General features: G+C 37.2%; 1 protein-coding gene and 1 pseudogene across 4 annotated transcripts in view; one reads left to right on the forward strand and one right to left on the reverse strand.

The window, feature by feature from the left end:
• The window catches only part of tjp2a (tight junction protein 2a (zona occludens 2)), a 63,757-nt gene that overhangs the window by 32,412 nt on the left and 16,540 nt on the right, over window positions 1–14,805 (forward strand). For all 4 annotated transcript variants that reach the window (XM_041810693.1, XM_041810692.1, XM_041810690.1 and 1 more), the window contains exon 3: window positions 296–349. In XM_041810693.1, the coding sequence (XP_041666627.1) occupies window positions 296–349 (54 nt within the window). The remainder of the gene's footprint in view (window positions 1–295; window positions 350–14,805) is intronic.
• LOC121524906 lies at window positions 1,020–11,098 on the reverse strand (annotated as a pseudogene).

A 14,805-nucleotide genomic window follows, 5' to 3' on the forward strand; every position in this document is an offset into this window, starting at 1 on the left:
CTGTTGGCTGTTTGGTGGAGCAGTCTAAGAAGAAGTCTCTTCATCCTGGATTATTTAAAAGTGCTTGTTAAAAGGGAGCCAAGTGATGTTAGAGTATTTTCCTTGATATTTAAACGATTACTTCTTGATTGTAAAAATCCAGCTGAGGCCCCTCATTGTTCCTCTGGGAGCTCCTGGTTGTGTAACGACAGCAGGGGCTAACAGGCCGACTGTGTCGTTACATCATGTGTCACATTATTAATCTGCTCGGTGAAATCAAACTGGTCATGGTAATCTTTTTCCTTTCTCTCCACAGAACCCGGTCATGGAGGAGACCGTGTGGGAGCAGTACACTGTGACCCTGCAGAGGGTGAGTCCATCTGCACCGAAACACGACAGAGCTCATCTCATTTACGGTGTTTACATTTTAGCCATAAACCTCAGGCTGTTGTTCCCACATGGAGCACATTTAAATTATTAGTTTGACACATTACTGTCTGCTGAGGAAGAGCAGCCAAAATACAGAAACACATTCCCTGTGTGCAATGCTGTAATAATTAACGTAACTATAAAGGGTGCGCTTTTAATTTTCTATTGAGAATTTTTTTGGGGGGGGGCTTGCTGCCTTTATTTAGATGATGGAGTGGGCAGGGTAGGTCATGGGCTTTTGGAGAAGGGAGTGACTTGCGGGACTGTGGGAGGACTATACCCTCTGTGTGTGGGATGCAGTCAAAATGCTAACCTATCAGCATCATAAGATGCAATTTAGTTAGCTGTTTTTCATCTAATAAATGCAGTGTCATGTATACCAGTGCAACCAATAATATGCCTGTATGATAGGGTATTTCGCAGTAATGGCACTAAAGATGACAGCATTAAGGGTTAAACAACATTTCAGTCATTTGAGAGAGACTTAATATGATTTTAACAATAATTTATTTTACAAATTTTTAAAGAAGGAAAATGTGCAAAGTCTTTGGTGATGAGATTCCATGTACTTAAAGGGGTGGTGAGGCAAACGGCAGGAATAGGATAGCCCCCTATGGAGTATAGACACTGATGGGGGTGTTGAGGAGTGCAGGATCAGATGAGGAGAAGACTTCTGAGACAGTGGACCAGGAACCAATGAGTTGGCTTGGAGGAGGAGACTGAGGCATGCAGGATGAGATGAGGAGAAGACCAGTGAGGATCTGTGCTAGATGCTGATGAACTGAATGGAGGTGGCTGGGGTGGAGGAGAATTGCAGCATTCACACTGAAACAACAGGATGACTGTGAAGGAGAGAATGACAGATCTAAAAAATGACAGCTGCATCATTAGTCAAACAAGGTTGTGGCAGAATCTGATCAGCTGAGTATGTAAAAGAGTGAACACCCATTATCAGCTGATCACCAAAGCAGGAAGAGAGAAAGGATGAAACAAGGGAAAGATATGAACTCGTGGTGACTAATAAATGAGCAAAAACAGTCTCCTTGCTTGCAGAGCTCCATTCTTCAGTAGTCTAGCTGTGTTGAGTCTTTCCACTGACATGTAGAGTAGTTGACCAGTGTGAAATAGCTTGGGGAGGGGTTGTTTGACAGCTGATTAACTATTGCAATAGATGATGTTATCTATCAATCACTGTTCTGCAACACCTCAGCACTCTGCTGTGTAGGGCTGACACCTTCCAGTAAGTTGGTTTAATTCAGGGGTCTCAAACTCATTTTGGGTCAGGGGCCGGATTTGCTCCAGTGGGAAGTCCTGTGGGCCAGACAAATTTTTAGCAATATCAATATGACCAACGACTGATATATAGGCTGCTGTAATGCTTATAAAGAGAAATAATCCAATATTAGATGCAGGTACCATTAAATGAGTGCTGCATGTTTTGCACACAAAAGGGCAAAGCTAGGAAGAGAACTTCTTTTCAAGTAATGCCGACCTGTCATGTAATAGGACAGCCTGTGTCCAGATTGGGTTTAAATGTTCAGTTGTAAAGAACTGCTTTTATTGTTATGGGAGGATTTTTTACCATTTGACAAGACCTGTAGTTAAATATGCCACAGAGTTTATAAACGACGTCCCGTTTAAACTTAAGTGATCAAGACCACAATTTCACTTCTTGTTGACATGAAATTAAATCGTATGTTGATAGAATTAGTTGATGTTATTTTGGCATTACAGATCATATTAATGAGGGATTAAATCAGTTGGAATATTGAACTGAGTCGCTCACCAAAGTGAGATACAATGTCTGTGTTTGTGTCTGACAGACAATTACGCAGGGGAAACATTTGTCATCCTAGGCGCAGCTGTTTTAATCCCACTCAGGGGAAGAAGTTTGGTTTTACAAGGCAAAAACCTTTGGATGCCTTTATAGACTTATTTAAACTCCTATCCATATCTCTGACCCTTCCTGTCACATCAGTGAGCTGTGATCGCAGTTTCTTATGTCTGCATCGTTTAGTTGCAGAATAAGTTGAGAAGCAGCAGCAGAGACTCTAGGACCAGCAACCTGGTACTGCTGGCAATAAACTCATTTATTATGAAGACAACAAAAGCGTGTGTTTTTTTGGCTGCAGTGTGTTAATCAAATACATTTGGGGATTAAAGCACCTATTTTGAATTCTTGTTCTTATCTCTTAATGCTTATTCATATTATGGATATAATATGAATTGAGACTTTTGTTGGCTTTAAAGCTGCAGTGTTGTTAATTGGCAGCAGAAACTGTTTAATTTTTGTAACTGAGGCTGTAGTGTGCATGCGTAAAATGCGCGGACCGCACTAACACTACACTTTGATATCAAGTAGGGGGCCACAAAATATCTTCCTGCGGGCCACAATTGACCCGTGGGCCACGAGTTTGAGACCCATGGTGAAATTGGTTGGGCAATCAGCTCTCACCTGACCAAAATCAACTTGGTCGGCCAAGCAAGGAACATCGGGAGCGATGTCTGTTTTGTCTGCCACAGAAACCATTTAGTATGGTACTGCAAACCAAATTTAACTTAAAGTTTACAAATTAAAGCTGATTAATTCAGTACAGGGCAGTTCAACCAAATATAGCCTACAAAAATAGTATTAACAAAAGAAAAGTTCAATAAAATTAACAACTACTTTCTCGTGCTGCTGTAGCCTAGCATGCTACATACAGTATCTCATTGGGATAGCTTTGGTGTAGTGAAGCCACAGAGTATATAGTATACCAGCTTTGCTCTACAGCTCTACAACTTTAAGGGACTTGCCAACACTTCAAATGACAATAATGAATAAATAATCTTTGAATTTTTAATTACCACACAAAGAAAGGGAAACTAGATCAGAACAAGTCACTAATCATCAGCATAGACTATCAAACAAAATTCAGATTGTTGGAAACATGTAACACAAAATTCAAATTAATAAATCTAAAACTGATGATAATTTTTATAACATAACACCTTCATATTTGCACATTTTAAACCTTGGCTTCTTGCAGGCAGCCTCATAATATCCTATTCTTGTGAAAGTGGGATCTCAGGAAACCGGGATTATCTCAGGATTATCTTCAAATTTAGCAAATACATCCTCTTGGACCCAAAATTGAACAGATTACATTTTGTCCGTTTACCTTTAATGAACGTTATTGTTCAGACTGTCTGGGGAAAATGTTTTATATGTGGTTTAATTTTCTTTACACTGGGGACATGGTGTTTGATGAAACTGCAAATTTACAGTGGCTGCATACAACCTAAATCCAGTTTGGTTTCTGTGAATGTTAAATTTTAACTGAACCATAAGTGGGTTTCAGCTTAGGACAGCACTTTACCAAATAGTCTTGAATGGTAAAGTGTTATGAATTCTAGTTTGCATGATTAAATAGGTAAACTAAATCATGTGTTTCACCCAAAATTCAGTGCTAGTTTTAGTTCCTTCACAATTTCAACACTATCTGCTGTTTTCACTTGACAAATCTTTTCAATCAAACCAGCGTTCCACAAGTTTGATTATATATCAGTACACCCCAGTTTTATTTAGATGAGGTTAAAAATAGCAACAACCCCTTCCAGCTTGGCCTGTCCCGCTGTGTGTCACCGCAGATTGTGAGCTGTCAATTGAACAGGTTAGATTTTCAGTTGACTTTAGATACTGATAATGATGTTTAAAACAACATTTAGCCAATGCTGATATCGGCTTCTTTTGGTGTGAGATTTGTAGTATGTCAACATTTTTCTGACATTTGACCCCAAATAGGATCAGAGTTTGTCCAACAGGTCACTTCTTCTGCTCTGTTAAAAAAATATTTTCACCTCCACAGAGTCACCAGATGTCTTGTATGCAACACAATCTGATTGGCTGGATGTCACATGAGCATTAGCCAATCAACACTTAAGCCTGGTACCACTGACATAGCATAAATATGTCATCACCTCCTGTTTTCCTGCTTCTACTGTGTTGCTCTGTGCTGTTTCTCATTCTGGTAGAGTTTGGGCTAAATTGTTTATTTTCGTACATTGAATTTAATGCAGTTTTACTTTTGCCACACTAAATAAATTTTGTACATCATAATCAATTCTAATTTATTCTAATTTAAAAAACAGCATTTAAGTGTCTTATGCATCAAATTTGATGCTAATTGCCCACCACCATTGTGCAGAAGTTTGCTTGCAAAAACTGAGTACATTATTTTGTTGCCCTGATGTTGAAACAGGTATCTATTTCATTAGACTTTTTATTATTATCATATCAAAGTTTGAATTCTGGTCTCATGTCCATCCTGTATTTAAGTTAATAGGAGAAAAGTAGCTAATTGTATCCATGTTACAGTAACTTTTCTGTTAATATGCTGTTCAGTATGGATTTGTTCTGCATGACACCTCCAGCCCAGTAAACCACTTTCTGAACTTGTCCATGTTAAACTCATGTCCGACTGCGTGAGCAGAGCAGAACAAGCTGAGCTTCTGTAATCATGGTGATGAGCTCATTGTCTCGTGTTGGAGGTTTGCTAAAGCCAGAAAAGCAGATTTAGGCCAAAAAGGTCCCTCTGCTGCAGGCTTATGACCTCTGACTCTCAAACCCCACTACAGCCAGATGTCAGACTCTGATTATTTTCTGCATCTACCATTTATTCTCTTCTGCTATTTGTTAACCTAGTTGCATATTTAAATATGTTCCCTGTTCTCTTGTTTCTATCCTCCTGGGGATATCTTGTTTTATCCATGTTACTTTATTTTACTTTACTGAAGGTCAGTAAAAGTCCATGAGAAACTTGGAACAATGCAATCAATGATAGAATGATCAATTTAATCACAAAAGATAACCTGCTAACTCTTTTATTGATAGAGAAAGACATACTTAATAAGGGACAGTGAACTCAATGCATGCTTAATATATTTTCCTTATTAGAATTTTATCTGCAGGTTGGTGTTACAAGTAACAAAGTTCCATAATACAAATTCAACTAAATTTACAAATAAAAGCACGAAGGACTTTGAAATCGTCCATCAATTATCTACACTGTTTTGTGGTTGCGGCCTGAAGCCGATCCCAGCTGTCATTGGGCAAGAGGCAGGGTGATTGACAAAACAAAGGATAAAAATAAATGCTTTTAGTGCTGATAGAGCAATGACCAGCAAAGCTGTCACTTTCAGTAAAAAAATATAAAGCATGTAAGGTACAATGTCGCGCAGACATGTGGGACACTCAGTGGCTGCAGTGCTCCAGCTGTTCCATACACTCTATAGCTAATTGTGCTCTTATATGTCATGTGAGATCTGTATTTGGTAGAGGTGGGCAAGACTAAAAAAATTATCATATCCTGATTTTTCTATGGCCAAATCACAATTTTATCACAATTCGTTGTTTTACTAAATATATTTTTAAGACAGAGTTTTAAGTTAAAGTTTAAGTAAACTCACTGCCGAGAGCTAACTCTGTTCGTTTGAGGTCATTTCAAGCCATAAGATGCAGATTTTTATCAGCTTTGTGCAAATGTCACCAGCATAACACCGACATTGATATGTTTCATCAAAGTACAATCAGATAGTTCAGTGTACAGCTGAAAAAAATGCTCAAGTGTTAACTACCTCTTTAATGAACCAAAACTTACTCGCCATATGATTTTTTAAATGCACAAATGCTGAGTTTATAAGTCAAGATTTTGCAAAAGTAACATGTTGTTTCTTTGTTTTTCTCCTTATTCCTGCATGACATTTCAAATCCAGCAGCTCTGGGCTACATTTCTCTTTGCTTCAAAAATTGAGCAAGTAGATGATGTGGCACCAACAGACAGAGCAAACTCAAAGCATGTATGGGTTGTGGCACTTATGGATCGTGTAGGTTTTAGAAGTTATCACAACTACTTTACAGAGAAAAACAATAATTTTACTTTTTAATATTTACTGTTAAATGCACATATGTGGTGATCATGTGGCATTTATTGATAATTCTTACTGCAAAATGATACTGATCTTTGTGTCAGCACAGCCTGCACGGAGACTAAACATTTTCTCATTTTTAGAAGCATTGTCTTTTCCCTGTCTCCATCAAATTAACTCTTTCTAGCACCAAAGATAGTCCATATTATTGTTCAAAATTTCAGTCATACATAGCTTACTGTAAACTTTGCAGCTTTTGTCCTCTCTCTGAAGCATTGTTGGGAGACAGCTTGTTTCTTTGGGCTGATTTATTTAGCTTAACCCTGGCTAATAGCTGGGAACACACAATGTAATAAAGCAAGGTAGTGAGATTTTGAGGGATCATGATTTAAAACAGATACTTCATTCACTAAGTGCAGTGACCCTTCTGAGCTTACCTGGGCTCTATTGGAATTAAAATAGAAATCCATTTAATTCTTAAATCTGTTTACACATGCAAGAAATTTGTCAAAGTGTTTTTGGTGCAAAAGCTGAAAACACAGGTGTATAACAAGTTTTTGTACAGCAACAAACTTAATGTCAACATTGGATAGAATAAGATACAAAAATAGCAATTTGTCAACAAAAAAATGTACAAATGTGCAGTGGAGGGGCATTGTTATACATACAGACATGCATAACGGTCAGAGTTGTAAATAACCATGATTGCTGAAAAACAAACAAAAAATGTTGATACCTTACTTGATACCACAGCAGCAAAAATCCAAGTCTAGGAGAACCAATATTATTTAACTTTACTGTATTCACTTAAAAAACAATTGCGAACAAACTCTGGCACGCTTTAAATTCTCTTTCTAAGGGAGCATTAGCATTAAGCCCAGGTGCCGAAGCACAACTGACTCCAGCCCCCTGCTGACCTGCACTTATATTTCTCCAAGCCCAACCAAGCCTGGGCAAAGGTACGCAATAAAATCGCAGTAAGACACACACTGTTTACAAGATACGCAATCTCGCGGAGTCAACACAATGGAGAACATAGCAAGACAACATGATAGTAAGTTTACTCACTTTGTGGTTTACGTTGAGCTAATTGGTCAAATACTGCCCTGTAACATACCAGGGCTGTGTCTGATAACACCATTGTTTAAAATGATTGTTGACAAGAGCAGTCATATTAATTTAAAGGGCTGGGCAATCAATCGAAAATTAGATTGAATCACAATATGGCCTGCTGCAATTTTCAAATTGCAGAACGTGCAATATTTCTTTAAGCAGAATTTTGTGTCAAATAGCAGTTTAAACCTTTTTTGTGCAGCAGAGATGTTATGCATTAAAGATCATGCAATCATCCACAGGCATTTTTTTTTTTTACTTTTTTGTACATTTTATTTTACATTTAATATGAAAATGATATAAAAGATATAACTCCCTTTAATACATTAATTACTATCCAATTTTCAATAGAAGTCAGAATCATCACAATTAGATATTTTCAAAGTTCTTCAGCTCTAGTTTGATCTCATATTGTGTTGGGTATAATGTAAAGTGATTTATTGCTTGTGTTTTTTTTGTTGTTGTTGTTGTTTGTTTTTTGTTTTTTCTAACACAAAATAGGAACTTGCATATCAAATCGCAATTACAATACTGGGGAAAAAATCGCTATTAAGTTATTTTCCCAAATTGTTCAGCCCTATTAATTATACATAATGTGTTCATTGTGTACCTGTGTTTAAGCACCTGCATGAGATATCAGGACTGATGCCGATACAGATGTTTGATACAGGAATTACCCAATAACTAGTACCGATGCAGATGTTTTTTAAATCAGCTCTTTTGGTGCAAGACTCTTACAATGCCTGCATTTTCTCTTGTGTTGAGTTTGTCCAGCATGTGATTTCACCTGCCTAATAACAAATCTCTGAATCAGCTGTTAGGTGTGTTTAATGCACATATTAAATTGACTTGACGCAAATGATCAGCATATGCTACTAAGTTCATACCAACATTATTTGATGATGGCCGTTGTTTGTCAAAGGGACTGATATACATCAATACCCATCTTAAACCGATGGATCAGTGTATCTGTGGGTTTTTTTTATCGTGCCAGGACTAAGAAGTGTACTGTGATCATGTAAGGTACGCAGCACGCACAACAGTCAATTTTTTTAAAAGCTTTGGGGCTCAGGCATGCTTGGGCATGGTGCATAGTGTCTAGTGGGAGTGTGCTCTTAATTGCACAGGGGCAGGTACTGACACATAATTACACAATTTGAAAAAATGCACTTAACTGCATTCACTCTCAGCAGAAAGTGTTGCCAGTAACAAACACTGTGTCATTATGTCATGCATACATCACCCACAAAGCCACTGCACAAATCAAGTGACATCTAACAGATGGCCTCAATAACAAGTTTGAGCTCCAAAATAAGATTTAAGGATATCCTTTTTCTGCTGCTAATCACTAATGAGAGCTTTGTGGAATAAGTCTCTTTTCATCCTCTAACCATTTGTTCGACAATTAGGGGGCAGTACACATTTACAGCTACTATCACACTGTTCAAATCACCTCCTCTCTTGCAGCACAGTTACATAGTTGCAGGCTTTCTTGGCTCAACAGTCTTTTCTCTTCTTTCACACCATTTATACGTGGCATGTTGTGGTTAAAAGTAATGTTTAAGGCTCTGCTGCAACTGATGTTTCTGTTTTCATGCTCAAATAAACTGGCCTGAGCATTATTTTTTTCTTCAGCCTGCTCGGAACAAAAACAAAGCGACACCAGCTGTGGTGCACCAGCTTAATGTGTCGTGCTTATCAAGTGACAGGCTATGCTAAATAAGCTTAACTATAGCAAAGGACACAGCAGTGAAGCTGTATATCCAACGAAGAGATGAAGAGTGAAGTTGGCAGTGTGAAGGCATTACGGGTACACGAACAATGAACTGGGAGTTATTCAGGAAGACGGATTCCCCGTTTGCAAAATGGAAAATATTTGGAGCAACTGTGTTAAAAACAACAAACTTAAAGCAGCATCTGCAGGATCACCGCCCAGCACTGCATACCAAAGTAAAGGTAATAACAGAGTGTTTTAGTGTTAATGGAGAGTTTTTTGATCAAACATTGAGTTAGTTGGGAAACCCATATAAACATGTATATCACAACCAATTAAAAAATAGTAAAACTGGCTTGAAGTGCAATGTAAACTGTGCTAATGCTGCATTTACTCAGTAAAAGACTTCCAGATCTGCAGCGAGTGACGGTTAAAATCTGTCAGTAGTAAATATTCAGCATTGTACACTAACATCAGGAGCTTGTAGACTGTAAAATAGATCATCTGGATTTATTTTTATCGTTACGAAAACTTTAATCAAAAACAAGAATTGACAGGATTTTCTCAGACCACATGATATTGGGTCAATTCTTAACTTTTTTAAAATTAAAAATGTACATATGACAGTTAATAACAAGAACCTACATTATGAAATACATGTCCATTCATTGGTGCACTACTTTAACTGCACATGAGCATAGATACAGTGCTTAACAAACTTATTAGACCACCTGTCATATTTGTCTCAGAGATCATCCAGCATCATGAAGTGCTTTAATGCGGACTCTTTCATTTTCAGTGAGCTCTCCACGTTTTACCATTTTGAACAGGAATGAGGAATTTCAAACTGAATTCACCTTTTTATATCCAAATTTGAGCCGGCTCACTGGGCTTCTCTGAGAAGTCAGAAATTAATAAAGCATAACATTCAACCACTAAAACTCATTTTTCTCTTCAGGAATGCAAGTAAATAACTATAATTTGACATATTAATTAAGATATAACAAAGTGCCTTACTATTTTTTCCGTTTTTTTTTTGTGAGTCAGTAAATTTGAAAATTCATGGATAACAATAATAATTGTATTTTAGCATTAAAAATATCATTTGGGTTAAAGAGCTTCTACATATTGGTGTATTCACCATTGCAGAAACATAAAAAATGATTTTGGTAATTACCAATGCTGTTAATTTAGGGCAGCTGTGGCATAAACCTTACTTTGGGTGGTGGTCTAATAAATTTGTTAAGCACTATATATGATCACCCAGTCACATGGAAGCAACCAATGCATTAAGGCATATCGACACGGTCAAGATGATCTGCTGATGTTTAAACACAGGATCAGAAAGGTGATATAAGTGACTTTCAATGTGCTATAGTTGTTGGTTGATAGGTGTCTCTTTTTTTTAGTCGCACTTGTGTCCAGTGACCAAGAGGAGGCATTTATGATGCAAGATTGGACTGGTTGAGCTGGTATGAAGCTCAAGACAGCATCTGAGAGCTTTGCTTCCATGATCAAGTCCTCCTCCTGAGTCTTGGGGCAGTTCCAAGACCTTTATGCAGAATACAGTTTACTCAAATGAATGTTTGCTTCTCCATGGATTTTTCCCCCATACATTTGTTGAAAATTTTGATAACTTCCTCCAGTTAAGAACTGGATGACTTGGCCCTTTCTCTCACCACCCAACTTGAAGTTGCATGCATCTCTTGATAGCCAGCATTCTCGGATCTGCAGTTGGGTTCGACATACTCACGCCTCAACACGATTTCTATTTGTAGCCTTCTTTCTGAAAAGGGCCTTCATTTGACTGCCATACCCGCTCTGCTTTCTGTCATATTTTCTCTTACCCTAAGCATAGAGGTAATCCTTTCCCTTCTTGTTCTGTGTAACTTGGTGGGCTTGGTGCCTCTTGCACTTCTTGATGAAAGTCCTGCAGGTCTTTAGGACATTCACCATGGCTGCGAGGCAGAGGAAAAAAGCTTCATCATACATGGATACGTACATATGCAACAGAAGAGGAAATCTGTCAAAGGATGGTCTGTCCAGTAGACGTGGCAAGAGGCTAGCTGTATCATTTAGTGTCTGCACTTTCACCTGTTCATTGTAGTCGTGCTTCCAAGTTGGCATATAGGCTGTTTATCTAGTCTAAAAATCATACTAATACAGTAGTGTGATAGGCATTCCTGTTTTTTCTGACAAAGTTTGACCCTACCATTCAAATGTCATAACAGAAATTGAGAATTGAGAACTCATCAGACCAGGCAATGTTTTTCCAGCCTGCTATTGTCTAATTTCTTGTAGCCTCCCTTTCTTGCTCTTAGCTGAGAGACGTGGCACTACGTGTGGTCTTCTTTAGCTGTAGTGTAGCCTGCCTGCTTCAAGGTTTGCTGTGTTGTAAGTTCAGAGATGCCTTTCTAAGGCATTTTGGCACAGAGAACTGTAGTTACTGTTTTTATTCTCTTTTCCAGGCCATTCTCTGTTAACCGTAAACAAGGTTGTGTGTAAAAATTCCAGTAGATCAGCAGTTTTTTTTAAATGTTCAGATCAGCCTGTTTGGCACCAACAGCCATGGCACATTCAGTCATTTTAATTACCTTTTTTCCTCCACTCTGATGCTCGGTTTGAATTTTCAATTTTATCTTGATCATGTCTAAATGCAGTAGTTGTTGCCATGTAAGTGGCAGGTTAGATGTTTGCATTAATGTGCAGTTAAACAGATGTACCTGATGAAGTGATCTGTTAGTGCATTCTCCATTTGGGATCAATAACGTAACATAAATGTTAAAACAACAATCATAGATGATGATGATGATGATAATGATAGTGACGATGATCATAATGACTATGGTAATAATAATTAGGGCTGAACGATTTGGAAAAATAATCAAATTGCGATTTCTTTCCCCCCGATATTGCGATTTAATATGCAATTATTATTAGGTTACTCAACTTCTGCATTTTTCAACAAATTGAAGCAATAAATCAATTCACATAATGACCTACATTAAGTCAGGAACAATTATCATACATTTTACCATTTCATTGCAAAATGGATACATAGTTTTACTTGGCTGGGAAGGTTTTGCTCTAAAGATGCTCCCTTGGTTAGTCAAGCAACATGCTTTGACTTTTCAGGGAGCACAGGGCTAGAAACCCCACATGGATGGACACATAGATGACAATGTGTATTGAGAAAATGCAATTATTTCAGAAGCAATTAATCCATAGCAGCACAAATCTGAATATGAGGATGCAACAAGCTTTAAGCTATAAAGGAGGCAGCTGGGGTGGGGGAGGTGAAGCTTGTAAAGCTGGCTATAAGCTAACTGCAGCTGGGGGAATTAACTAATTCAAAGCTTCATCAATATTAGAATAAACTACTTATTTTTGCTCATATTGCAAATTTGATACCAATTTTTTTTTTGAAGGGGATTATCATTTTTATGTCACTCATTTTGATTAAAACAAAACATACATAAAAACACGAAAAGGATGATTTTTGTAAACTATTCTAAAAAACTACACTTGCATTATTGCATAATGTGCATATAATCTCTGCTGCTGCAGAAAATGAATGTATTAAACTGCTATTTTGACATTTCAAGTTTAAGAAATATTAAAAACTTCTGCAATTTGTAAATTTCATTAGGCCGTATTGTCATTTCATCAAATTTCCAATTAATTGCCCAGCCCTAATAATGATAATAATTGTTGAAATAGTAAGAATTAGGGATGCACAGATGTAAAAAATGAACATCAGTATCTGCCAATATCGTTGCGTTTTACGAACATCAGCCATTGTAAAATAATGTTGGCCAGAACTAATGTCTGTAACATGTCTATCTGTTGTCACATCAGTTTTAATGCTGGCATTTAGCACATCTAACCGCTGACTGAGAAGAGATTTATCATTTGGCAGACGATGTGACCTGCTGGACAAACTCTAATCTGTTTTAATGGTCAAACATGAGAGGAAGTGTTTGCTTTGTGGGAGTGTTTCACCAAAAGCAGAAAAAAAGCGCTGGTATTTGCACAGGCCCCGATGTTTATTATCAGTGTATCTCTAGTAAAAATAAACTTGAATCATTATTTTACTGGTCATTGCTTTTGTTAATCTTATTTTGTTCTTTATGGTAACAACAAAAAATAACACAAATATTTCTGAATATTGACCACTGATATTGTACACTAGTAATATCACTAATTAGTAACTAACTGAGGTTTTTTCAAACTAAAATTGTGCCATCATATTTTTCTATTGTTGCATCCGTTCATAATGTAACTGTAGCGATTTTCCAAACTCTTCCTCAGTTGAAAACTCTTGAAAACTGCTTTGTAAAGGTGTACAGTATTTTTTGGCCTCCGGGGTTTGAAAAACCCTTAAAAATGCAGGTATGTCACACAGGCTTGGTTGTCAGACTTGGAAAAAGAAAGGCTAGCATGAAATGTTGTCCTTTTAGAGACACTTGCCAGAAGAAATCTTTTTTTATTATTATTTTTCTTTTTTTCAATTTCTTGTCATTAAACATTTTGATTGAAAAACTTATCCAGTTCTTGGTAGATTTTTTTTTTTCCAAGTAAAGACTCAACCATATTGAAACCTGTTAGATGTCAAAAAACAGAAGTCCTAGGTGCCCAATAAAGGGCAGTTTTCTGTACGAAAGTGTAAAAGCACTGCGGGGTCTTTGTAGTGTCTCATAAAGTGTCTCTCTTTGGAAACTTTGAGTTTGCTTTGTACAGTTCATCTTGGTGGTTACTTGAGTGAAAGAAGTAGTTGAAGCCAAAAATGTATAATTTAAATTTCAAACTGCAACTGTTCCTCCGAAAAGCAATCCAAACCAGTCCAATCAAAACCTGTGGTATACACTGGATGGCTTTTTGAAGGACAGGTGTTTGAATTTTTTATTATGAACTATTTTACTGAACTCACATTTTTACTCAGGCACCATCCTCACGAGTTGAGCTAGCTGGGCTTTTAAACATTCTAGAGAAACCCCTATACACTGTCTAAACTCTACACAAAACATTGATTACATTTTCTGATATTTAGGTTTTCAAATTTTTGATTTTCTCAGTCCCATATATTTCAAAACATTTTCACTATTTACATTATTTTAATGATTGGCAGTGTCAAAAAGTACAGAAACTTGAGGATCTTCCATCATATTTTAACCAAAAAAGACAGCACTTATTAAATTGCATCTAATTTCAAAAAGTGTGTGCCCTTGCTTCTTTCCAGTTCTGAACCCCCACCTAACCACCAACCCCAAATCTTGTCAACCTACTTGTGCAATTTGGACAGTGTGCAGGAGTTTGCCTACAGTATTTGATAACTGAAAATAAAGAATACCCAGATTGGGTGTCTACAGCTTTGGTTTTAGTTGCTGTGACAAGTATCAACATGATTAGATATTAAATTCATTATTATTATGACTTTGAACATCAACATAATTTATTTTGATACAAACTATGTTGTCTTACCCTATATCTCATTCAAAAATATATTGATAAGTCTTAAAACCTCGATACATTGCCCAGCCCTAGGAGATACTAAAGATTTTTAAGAAAAGTATATCGGAGAAGAAGAAGAGGCTGTTCACGTCTTGTCCTGTTTCTCTGTTTTCACTTTTTCCCTCTCTCTGCCTCCGTGACCATCTGCCAGA

Source organism: Cheilinus undulatus, linkage group 17 (assembly GCF_018320785.1).
Source record: "Cheilinus undulatus linkage group 17, ASM1832078v1, whole genome shotgun sequence".
Taxonomy (NCBI): Eukaryota; Metazoa; Chordata; class Actinopteri; order Labriformes; family Labridae; genus Cheilinus; species Cheilinus undulatus.